Source organism: Danio rerio, chromosome 2 (assembly GCF_049306965.1).
Source record: "Danio rerio strain Tuebingen ecotype United States chromosome 2, GRCz12tu, whole genome shotgun sequence".
In the NCBI taxonomy this organism is placed as follows: Eukaryota; Metazoa; Chordata; class Actinopteri; order Cypriniformes; family Danionidae; genus Danio; species Danio rerio.
The window spans coordinates 55,550,074-55,562,500 of record NC_133177.1 but is presented as its reverse complement, the minus strand read 5'-3'; the positions used below and the strand labels follow the sequence as shown (position 1 = coordinate 55,562,500).

General features: G+C 36.6%; 1 protein-coding gene across 3 annotated transcripts in view; it reads right to left on the bottom strand.

Annotated features, from left to right (window-relative positions):
- The window catches only part of LOC101884669 (interleukin-6 receptor subunit beta), a 52,257-nt gene extending 42,053 nt beyond the window's left edge, over positions 1 to 10,204 (bottom strand). For all 3 annotated transcript variants that reach the window (XR_012394845.1, XM_073931389.1, XM_073931396.1), the window contains exons 1-3: positions 10,145 to 10,204; positions 9,623 to 9,702; positions 2,304 to 2,439 (exon numbers count right to left, since the gene is read on the bottom strand). Coding sequence is in view for 2 of the 3 variants with exons in the window: in XM_073931389.1 (XP_073787490.1) it covers positions 2,304 to 2,439; positions 9,623 to 9,683 (197 nt within the window). In the remaining variant the exon portion in view is untranslated. The remainder of the gene's footprint in view (positions 1 to 2,303; positions 2,440 to 9,622; positions 9,703 to 10,144) is intronic.
- Positions 10,205 to 12,427: the final 2,223 nt, after the last annotated feature.

The window sequence follows — 12,427 nt, the reverse complement described above, 5'->3', positions numbered from 1 at the left end:
AGTGTGTGTGTGTGTGGTCATGTGATGAGTATTTCAGTCGTTTTGGTGTGGACGGAGAGCTGTTCAGAAACGCTGGGTGAAACGCTAGTGTGGACGCGGATCGTTTTCAAAACTAAACCAGTTAAACTCTGCTGCTATTTTGGGATTTCCGCCTGGATTTTGCCTACCCAAATTTAAAAGCTTCCCAAATATACATTTACCCAAATGTAAATGCAAAAATTTGGTATCATTTTAAAGAAAACCCTTTGAATTTTCGTAAAACACTATTGAAAGTGTTTAAAATATCTGTATATGTTGTCTGTGTTATAATAAACACCTAAAAAAGAGGCGCTTTTTGTATTTTTTTTATGAACTCAAATTTGAAAGTATACCCTTTAGGCTCTGTGTGGTCTAGCGTGCTGTAATTAATTTTGGTGGTTCCTGCACATGTCTGTAATCATAAGAAAAAAGATAAATGTCTCTACCATAATCTATGCAAAAGTTATTGTATTCCAACTGATGAGAGGTGCTATACAAGCCACAGGGATCGATCATTGTTTACATATTTCACTATTCTTTTGTTTGATCAAACATAATTCACTGTGTTTGGACCATATCAGACATATAAAAGGATTACTTATGCACATCACCTCAAAAACAGAGGAGAAATGGCCCTGAAGCACACAGCATAAGGTAAGAGATGACAGCTGTCTGTGCTATCTGGGGCTGCTTATTGATCATGAATGTATTGTTTTCATTTCTGCGCCATGGAAACACCACAATTCATTCGACAACTGTTTAACATGTGAATATAAGTCAGTAAAAAGAATGCTACAGCCGTATGAGCACCGGCAAGAGCTTTCATTTGAGCTATAACTTGTACACGTGTCATATGAAAAATATGAAAATGAACCAATGTAAAATACCTAGCTCTGGTATCCAAAATACTGTGTGTTTAAGTGTAAATAACTTTTGTACAGTAGAATAAAAACCAAAGTGATGCATATGTGCATAAAATATAGATTCTACAATTTCAAACGAAACCACTTACGGGGGTCTAGTGCAATGCTAGCCCATTAAATCTTAAAGTGAAAGTCAATAACGTCATGGACCCGGTCCCGAGTCCGCAGAGTTTAAGTGGTTAAAACTAAAACGCACTAGTGTAAACGGGGCCTAAACCTCCTCCCACTGTATCAAGGTTGGAAGATTTGATGTTTTTTCTATATATTGAAAAAAAATTAAGTTTACATTATGAGGTTCCACTGAAAAATGTTATAAAAACTGGGATCCTCTAATTAATTTTGTCAGGAATACAACACACATCTTCACTGATTTATAAGTGCTTTTTTTCTTTTCTCTTTTAAGAAAGATCTCTGCTTTTTGTCTTATTGTGTGCATGTGTTATTTATATTTTATGTAGATTTATTTAGTTGCTTTGACAATTTTAGGTGCTAATGTTGTTGTCTGTGTTTTTTTTTTAATTCTCCTCCTTGGGGGTGGGATGGGGGACTGAGGGTTTTTGAATGTTGTTGTTTACCCTTGGTTTCTGTTAACAAAATGTGTAAATTATTAATATTGTTTTTTTTTTTTTTTGTTTTTGTTTTTTTGTAGACTGCACAAAAACGAATAAAAAAGAAAAGAAAAAGTACAACAATATTGATATGAAACACCTCCAAAAACCACACTAATATATTCTGGCTGCTTTTATTAGGGCCTACTCACACTATGCTATCCGTACCGTGCCCAGGCCCGTTTCACGGATTGTTAGAGAAGTGTGAGTGCGCTGTCGGGCTCAGGCACAGCTCGGTTCACTTGGGCTTTGGCGCGTTATGCTTGTGTGTGAGTGCAAAACGCGCCAAATCCCGAAACTGAAAGTGGGACGTGACTTTTAAGGGGCTGTTTCATATGGATTTAATAATCAATTCTTACTGTTCAGTGAACGCAAACTGCCGTAGTTTATTAAAGATGCAAACCCCTCACTGCACGACAGCTGCACCTTCAGCAAATCTTCTAATTCCTGCAGCATGAGGACTTTGTGATTGTTTATGAGCGTCAAAAGTGGCTGATCTGTTCGGCGAAAATATTTGACTGCGTGTCACCGCATCCCTAAGGACTAAAGCGATATAACTGAAGAAATGTCCACTGTGCTGAGCGAGAGCGCTTACTATACAGCGCAGCATCGATGACTTAAGCGTGCCCAGGCCTGATTGTAATGTGAGTGCGGGCCTTCGGGCGAGACGGGAGGGGGGGACAAGCGTGCTTTGGCCCGGTTCGAGGCAACTGTAGATAGTGTGAGTACGCCCTTAGTGTGTAATGTGACTTACTTGTTAATCTGAAGTCTGTAGCTGCTGCTGTTGTTCGGGTGGAGATTAGTTGTTTCCCAGTAACAGGTAATGTTGGTGTACTGTATAATCACACACTTCGTGATTGACAGCGCTGATGATGGCAAAGCTGACGTAACTGGGAAAAGAAAGTGAATTAAAATGCTGATTAAACTGAATTAAATAATACTTGCCCTGACATAACATTATTTACTAAATATACCCGATATCTTAGCACATAATGAACAGCTTAAATACAGTTTTGATTCATTTGAGTAACTGGACTTCTTCACAGTGACAACTAGACACTACGTGCAATATTATTGGCAGTACACACAGCATACACACATCTGTCTACTTTAAACACAAAGATCAGATTTCAAATAAAGGGCAAGAACTAATCCAGTGCTGGGAATCATGAGGAAAATCCCAGCAGGACACAATGAATGATGTCAACCTTTCTTCAAGTTTACCGTTTTCCAGTAATGCTTCTTTTACATGACTGTCAGAAAAAGAGGGAGACTTTAAGTTAATATTTTCAAGACAAGATATCAACACAGGCTCGTTCTATAAACGTAGCTTTATATACATTTCTGGAGATTGCGGATTATGTAGCCAGAGCTACTTATGGCTGCAGTATGACGCCGTTCCTTTTCTTGTTTATCAGCTGATTGCTTACATGGACGGCTTTCCCATTGCTACCAGTTTGTGCAGCTAGCTCACCATGTACGATGGTGGACTTTACACACAGCAAGGAGTTGACTGTGACGATGGGGTTCGAGTCTGGCGGAGAAAAGTTCCAAAACGCAGATAAGACAAAAAACAGAAGTCAAAAAAATAACATAAACAAGTAAAGAACAGGGTAAGAATTTGGTAAAATCTGAAAACATGGTAAAAATCAGGTGAGGGCTTTTTAAAACACTACCGGATGGGTTTAGGGAAGTGGGTGGGCGGGTCTATCAGTGCTTTTGAAAACACAATTGGTTGGGTTTAGGGAAGGAGTGTGGATCAGTTGATCGGTCAGTTGGTCGGACATTCAGTCAGTCGTCAGCAGCCTCTGGTGGATTTATGTGAGAACATCAGGCACTAATGGCAGTCGTGAGGCAAATTTGAGATCTGAAAAAGCTTACACAGCGGCCTCTGGTGGCTTCAAGAAAACAAAAGCTGCAACAACAAAAAAACAATGCTCCTGGGATGTATTTGGCACTCTTTAGAAATGTACATAAAGGCACATTTCCAAAGTGAGCCTCGGTTTCAAAATGTCCCTAAATACAAACTCAAATTTTAAACTCAAATTTTGTTGCAATCCAGGCTCATTACTGATTCATACTCTGTGTACATTTCTGGAGATTGCGAAATACATCTCAGGAGTTACGTGTTTTTGCAGTTCAAGGCAGCTGTGCTCACTTTTTCCGATCTCAAATTTCTCTCGCTTAACTCCACCAGAGGCCTTTGACGACTGACTGACCGACTAATGCTCCCACCAACCCCTAATCCCAACCGACAGTGTTTTCAAAAGCAATCCAGAAAAATAAAAGCCCTCACGGCAGCCTGATTTTTACTACGTTTTTAGATCTTACCATGTTTTAACCCTGCTATTTTCTTGTATATTTATAGAATTTTTTTTGCTTCTGTTTTTGTTTTACCTGCTCTCTAGAACTTTTCTTCACCGGACTCGAACCTCGTAATTGCGGTCAACTCCACTCTGTGTCTCAAGTCCGTCTACGTACATGGTGAGCCACTGGGCAAACTGGTAACAATGGAAATACCATCTACATGGAGGTGGTAGGCAGTCAGCTGGTAGCATGAAAAGACGGTGGCATCATACCACCCAGTTCACCTTATTCTTCACTTATGAGCGGGCGCAGTCATTTGATATGGCTTGACACTTCCGGTCTCATTCCCTTCCATTCATTTTTAGACATTAAAAACTGCTCGTTTCCCTGTTTGATGTTACAAACTGATATTTCCTTATTATATTATTCCACTTGGCCTGTATAGTCATGCCAACATTTGTTTGTAGAGCAAGTAGTTTGACCGTTTTCTGGCGTTTATTATTCCTAGTCATTTCTCCCATAGGCGACTGAATCGGAAGTTCTAAAACGATCGCAAAAAACAAGGTCAATGCAGTTCGTTTTAAAGATGAAATGCAGCCATATGTAGCTCTGGCTACATAAGTTGTGCTCTTCAGAAATGTATACGGGCAGGGTCTAATTTGTAGCACCTAATTTTACAGATCCCCCTCCTCAACCGCCCTCCTTCTCCGTCAGCTGTAAACTTTCTTCCGGGACATCCCGCCTCGCTCACTTTGGTCCGCGACCGCCCTAACCACAATATATATATATATTATATTATATTATATAATTGTGAGTTATGAAGTCAGAATTCAGAGATATATACTCGCAATTTCGAGTTATAAAATCAGAACTCAGTTTCTGCAAGTTTCACACAGCGGATGAAAATTTTCCGACTTATAAAATATAAAATTCTGAGATATAAAGTCGAAATTCCGAGTTATTTTCTGAGATATAGCCTATATAGACGACAACATTTTCCACTGAAGGATAGAAAAAGCATGAGGAGACAAATCTTGGGGTAATAAATGATTCATTCTAAAATTGAATCAAGAGTACAAACTTCGCCACCTCCAACCTGTCAATTATATTTACACAGGGTTTCTGCAGGTTTCACCAAATTAAATTTTAAAAACATTTTTAAGACCATTATGAATCAGAATTTGGACAGGGCTAAATGCAAAGCATTTTTTTTAGAATATCCAAGTTTTCAATTGCCCTATCGCAAAATGACTAAAATTAAATAAATTTAATAATGCAACAAATATTTTCTTTGAACATTTTTATTACTTTTCAAATATATCTATTTACAAATCCTATAACCCTGACTAAAGATAGAACAAGACATAGCTGTCAATTACTTCAGTCTACAATAATAATATAATAAAAAATACAGTGCTCAGCATATATGAGTACACCCCTCACAAATCTCTTCTTTAAATTCATATATTTTAATAAGAAGCTAGACAATATTATATTTGTGCATATACATTAGATTAGTCAGTCCTGAAGCCAAACCTGGAGCTCATCTAACAAAATAACTTATGATAACAGTCCCAAAACTAGTACACCCACATGTATATGTTAGAGAAAAATATTAAATACAAATTTAAAAAAAAAAAAAGAAGACAAATCAAGAGATGCATAAATAATGAAAAATTTAGTTGAAATTTTGAAGTTTGTAATTTTTTTGTTTGCAATATTTTGCTTAAATTTAACTGTATTGTCCAAAATGAGTGAATTTACTTTCAGTAATTTAAAACAACGAATACATTTTTTAACAATCTTTTTTTAAAGTTTCTTTTTGTGCAAATGCACCTTTTCCATTTACAATAAAGAATAAAAAAATACTTGAATATAAATCAAAAGATCTGTTTTCTGCTAAGCCAGGGGTGTCAAACTCAATTCCTGGAGGGCCAAAGCCCTGCACAGTTTAGTTCCAACCCTGCTCCAACACACTTACCTGTAGGTTTCAAACAAGCCTGAAGGACTTAATTAGTTTGATCAGGTGTGTTTATTTAGGGTTGGAACTAAACTGTGCAGAGCTGCGGCCCTTTTGGAACTGAGTTTGACACCTGTGTGCTAAGCATTTCACACCACCTTTCACAAAAATGTTACAGAAATACATTCTCCCATTAACAATATAAAACATTTATCTCAGATTTTCACACAATACCTTTGTAATCACTTAAAAGTATATTTAATTTACTTCATTTTAAAATAGAAATAGAATTATACACTCTATGAAATAAAGGTACATGAGCTGTCACTGGGGTGGTACCTTTTTAAAAGGTACAAATTTGTACCTAAAAGGTCCATATTAATACCTCAAGGGTACATATTAGTACCTAAAAAGTACAAAAGTGTAAAAACTAATATATACTTTTGAGGTACCAATATGTACCATACCTATCAACCCTCCCGTTTTTCCTGGGATTCTCTCGTATTTTACAGTTCTATCTCACTATGATACTGTAACGATATTTTCCCATAATTCTCCCGTATTTTCAGTCTTTCTCTGAAGGGTGGCAAATAAACATTAAAGAGTCAAGCCTCTCTATACGCAGCCCATACCGCCAAACCACCAGAGGCCACCCCTTGCTCTTAAGTGTAAGTCTGTTCTTTGCTTTCGCTTTGTTTAGGCACGAAAACACATTGAAATAAACATAAAAACAGCGCGATTCCCTTCCTTTTTATTACAAGTGTTGTCTCCCGTTTATATGCAATCCTCAAAACAGTCATATAGCGGTGCGTGACTGTCAGCTGACGCGCTCCATATTGATAAACAGACGCTGTTTCCCAAACGGATTCGTAATCGGGATTTGAAGCGGAGCAAAAATCTGGGTCTTAGGTGCGTGTTTAAACAGACATATACACATAATTAAAACGATTAATATCTAAAGATGTTGATCTTGCTGAGTTTTGTTTTCAAACACAAGTAATTTCGTCCTAAATGAGCATAAACAGTTAGAAAAAAAGTCGAATGCTTACATTTCAATGTTAGATGTGTGCATTTTTAAAGTGATACCTGTTATTTAATGTAATCAAACGAAAAATATCTAAATAAGTCACTCATTCGTTGCTCTTTAATCAGAATTTGTTTGTTATACAGTGAAGAAACGGAGATAATGAGATTTGATTTTATTTCATTATAATAGCTATTAATTTTAATAAGCTGAACTGTTTGCTAATGTATTTGCTGCTGATGTATACTATTTATTTTTGCTTTTGTAAATAATAATAATAATAAAACATATTACTGACCATTTAACTATTTATTTACAGTGAAACAGCTCCAAATGAACATATTTAGTCATTTGTTTTTTTTTTTTTTAAAGGGGGTGGGGGGAATCCATTATGGTGGGCATATCCCTTATTTTCACATACCAATGTTGACAGGTATGATAAATACCCTATAAGTACAAACGTGAACCTTTTGAAAAGGTACCAGTGACAGCGCGGCTACCTTTATTTCTGAGAGTGTGCAAAAGTATTGTAACATGACTTGCAAACTTTTTGATTACTTTTACAATACTAAAATGTCAGCATGAGCACTTTGCATATGCAGGACTTTTGCCAGCTCACATGTGTAGTGGAAAGCAGACGCCAAAAGGTGCAGATATCAATAATGAAACTGTATTTATCACTAACACAGTTTACTCTGAAATCTTGGTAAACAGTGGTAAAGGTACTTTGGAAAAACTAATTAAAATCTTGAATTGGGTGGCGCATGACCCAGATTTCAAACCTGGAACTATGGATAACAGATTTAAACAATGGGTATATTTAGGAATCTCTTCATTTTGCACAATTATAAAAGATGAAAAAATAGAATGCTTCCAAACTTTGAAAGATAAGTTTGGTCTTCTAAACCAATTTAGATATTTACAGTTGCAGGACTATTATTTAAAGAAATACAGGATAAGGACTGGAACAACCAGCTTGTTCAGATTTTTGTGCAGACATACAAGAAAAGTATCACTAAAACAATTTCTAAATTATACATTCATTTATTTTCTTGTCGGCTTAGTCCCTTTATTAATTTGGGGTCGCCACAGAGGAATGAACCGCCAACTTATCCAGCAAGTTTTTACGCAGCGGATGCCCTTCCAGCCGCAACCCATCTCTGGGAAACATCCACACACATTCACACACACACACTACGGACAATTTAGCCTACCCAATTCACCTGTACCACATGTCTTTTACTGTGGGAGAAACCGGAGCACCCGGAGGAAACCCACGCGAACACAGGGAGAACATGCAAACTCTACACATAAATGCCAACTGAGCCGAGGCTTGAACCAGCGACCTTCTTGCTGTGAGGCGACAGCACTACCTACTGCGCCACTGCTTTGCCCATTTCTAAATTATATAGAGCAATAAGTAATTCTAGAGGACTCTCAACAGACTATATAAGATTACAATGGGAAAATGAAGTAGGCATTATTCTGAATCAAGACCAAAGGGTTAAAATATATGCTGTCCCACACACCTCAACAAGCTCAAGAATGTGGCGTGAGTTGTTGGTTTAAGTTGTTGGAAAAACTTAATTCGATTTTTTATTACACCAAAAATTAAATCATTACAATCGGGGACTACTCATCCTTGTTGGAGGAACTGTGGCGTAAAAGAGGCACATCATGCGCATATATTCTGGCAGTGCTCAAGAATTAATAGTTTTTGGGAAATGGTGCACTCCGCCATCCATGATATTTTTGATCTTCATATTCTTAGATCATTTAAAGTACTTTATCTGGGAGATCCTCCTATTAATCTTAAAAAGGAAGATAGATATCTATTTAAGATATTTTTGGCAACAAGTAAAAAAGCTTAAACCTGAAAATGGTATAAAGAAGAGCCACCAACTAAAGACGAATGGTTCAAAATTATAGCAGAAGTTAAGGAAATAGAAAAAATGACACATGCACTTTAATTATAATTAGAGACCTTTGAAAAGAAGTGGAGTAAATGGCTGGCTTTCTCCTCAACGACAATATAATTATTTATAATTGAACAATAACATGATTCTAGAGGTTATGTATCATTGTGAAAATATGTTTGGCAACTTTTTACTATATTTTATTTTATACATATTTATTTATTTTGATGAGGTTAATTTAATATGTTTATGCATGTATGTATATGGATATACATGTTTGGAATGGATGTATTTGCTATACAAGTATGTATACATATTTATGTATTATTTTTTTATTTGCTTGTTTTGTTCCCACAGGTTATATATATTCCTAAAAAATCAATAAAAACTAAGTTAAAAAAAGAAACTGTATTTATCATGCTTAACAAATGCTTTCTGAAATGCCTTAAATGTTTACTTTACAGTACCTACTGTAGAGTTTTGTTTTACAAGTTGTTTCATATTAAAGGACTTAATAATTAATGTTTGAGTTTTAAACACATGCTTTTAATATGGAATTTATTCATTAAACAACTTTGCCTTTCCAGTCATATTTATTTTCATAGATATTTTAATAAGGGAGATGTCCAACACTTATATATCTTCATTTCAGCTGCACCATTAAAGGCACAGAACAGTATTATAAGAGATCTTTTCTGTACCATATAAGGTACAACATTTAAAAAGATACAAAACTTTTTCTTAAGGAACATTATTTGTACCACTGTGTAACTTTTTTCTGTAAGTGCACAAACTTTGCCAGCTCCAACCGGTCAATTACATTTACACGAACACAAGCATAACAAGAGTAACGCATTCAGCCTTACCTGTGTACAAGAACAGGTCCGCAAAACACATCCAGAGAAGGAGTGCAGCTCGAGAGCTCATTTCTGACTTCTGTCAGCAACTGTTAAAAAAAAGCAAAGCGAGATTTCAGCACAAAATCAGGATTCACAAATAGTCACGTGTTACTCGGGGCAAAACTCTTGCGCAACGCGAAACATTCAAATAACTTCCTACGCAAATACGCTTTGGCCAAAAACAGGTTATTTGTGGGGTAATGTAGCCCAGATAGAACAGCTAAGCAAAACATTATTTAATAATACTTTAGATATGCAAATTAAATGCACTGTCTACATTTAATAAATAAATAAATAATGAAAGCACAAAGCCGCATCTGTTACTCAACACACTTGCCTACAGGTAAAAAGACAGGTATGTGGGGAAAAACACACGGACAAGTCTACATTTCTCATATCAAAACACAGTTATATTTGTCAGACACACTAAGAGTCAATCTTGATGGATTGCTCAAAGCGAAAGAGTGAATAAGCGTGAAAGCGCTTTACCTGCTGAATAGAGTTGAAGATGAAGCCGATGTCTGTTCGACAGAGTTTTAAGATCCCTGTGATGTCATGATGACGACACGAGATGTGATGAAGAAGATGATGTGATCTGTCTTTGTGTCTGGCGCAGGTCAGACGCGCGCATCTCGCAGACTCGGTGTTTATTATGTGCAGATGATTAAACGTCATCATCGGTACAGCAGGATAACCAATCAAAACGCTACAATTACACAAGGCAGGTGTTTATTGATAATGAAAGAGTTATTCCAAGAGGGAAATTTTATTGGACTTCTATGGGAGGATAAGTGGAGAAAAGCATGCTCCACACGCTTGCATATAAACAAAAGTAAGATAAATTCATTTAAAGAGTTTACACAAAATATTACCTGTTGACTTCCTATAAAAATGTTAGGATTTTTATAAAGAATGTTCCTGCCACTTACACTCACCGGCCACTTTATTAGGTACACCTTAGTACTGGGTTGGACCAACTTTTGCCTTCAGAACTGCCTTGATCCGTTTTGGCATAGATTCAACAAGGTACTGGAAATAATCCTCAGAGATTTTGCTCCATATTGACTTGATAGCAACACGCAGTTGCTGCAGATTTGTTGGCTGCAAATCCATGATGTGAATCTCCCATTCCACCACATCTCAAAAGTGCTCTATTGGATTGAGTTCTGCTGACTGTGGAGGCCATTTAAGTAAAGTGAACTGTTCATGATCAAGAAACCAGTCTGAGATGATTCACACTTTATGACATGGGGCGGTATTCTTCATGGAATCGAGACTTATTAGGCAGACAAAATTTTTCCAATCTTCTATTGTCCACTTGGTGAGCCTGTGTGAATTGTAGACTCAGTTTCCTGTTCTAAGTTGACAGGAGTGGCACTCAGTGTGGTCTTCTGCTGCTGTAGCCCTTCCACCTCAAGGTTGGACGTGTTGTGTGTTCAGAGATGCTCTTCTGCAGACTTCGGTTGTAACAAGTGGTTATTTTGGTTATTCAGGATAATTTCTCTTTTTCAGACCATTCTCTGTAAACCCTAGAGGTATTTATTGTAAGTTATTAGGAATCTGTATTTGGTCTCCTGTGAATGTCTTCCTTTTTTGTTTTGTTTTCTTTTCTTTTTGTTTGTCCTGTAATTGTGCCAAATGCATCAAAACACTTACTACATACAGTACTTATAAGTTTTTATTTGAAATCAATAGCAATTCTCTCATTTAGCTACTCACTCTTTACTTGTTTTATATCTGATATGAACACACACACACACACACACAAAAGATATTTTGAACAAAGATAAAAACGACTGACTCCCGTATACATTAAAAAAAAAAGGTTTGCTGTTTGTTCAACAAAACTTGGGGGGGGGGGCAACTTAATTGTTTTATGTTCAATCCACTTAAACGTGTACAACTAATATGTTAACTTAATTCCTTCATGTTGTCCTAACAGAAATTGAGTGTGTGGAAGTCAACTTTTATTTTACAGTGTGTTTCTTTGTCCTTGTTATTATTGCTGCATCCAAAACATTGAAATACTTTAATACTTATAGACATATTTAACACCAATAATAGTCAAAAATAAATAGAATACAAATAACATAGTAGACAAAAACACTATATAAAGTATAGTTTTTCTGTGGCCTCATAACAAGAAGGTCGCTGGTTCTAGTCTGGGCTGGGTCAGTTGGCATTTCTGTGTGGAGTTTGCATGTGGGTTTCCTCCGGGTGCTCCGGTTTCCCCCACAGTCCAAACACATGCACTATAGGTGAATTGGATGAACTAGATTGGCTGTAGTGTTTGTTTGTGTTGGTGGGTGGGTGTGTGTGTGTGTGTGTGTGTGTGTGTGTGTGTGTGTGTGTGTGTGTGTGTGTGTGTAAATGAGTGTGTATGGATGTTTCCCAATACTGAGTTGCAGATGGAAGGGCATCCACTGTGTGAAAACATATGCTGGAATAGTTGGTGGTTCATTCCCCTGTGGTGACCTCTGAAGTAGAGACTAAGCTGATGGAAAATGAATGAATGTATACTTTTTTCACAAAAATATAAAATTTTTCTGCATCATAAAACTCAACTGCAAATGTGCTATAAGGTACAAATTAATGCACCATATTAGTGATAAAAGTTTTATGAATGAGTTATGAAAAGTAGCTTTTAGGGTCTGAAGGTCCCTGAGAAATTAAAATAAATGTTTTTAGATGTTAGTTGCAATCTTTTAGGGTGCTTTCACACTTGGTTCAATTGTCTGGACCGTACCCAAGTTCGATTGCTCCAACCTTGCC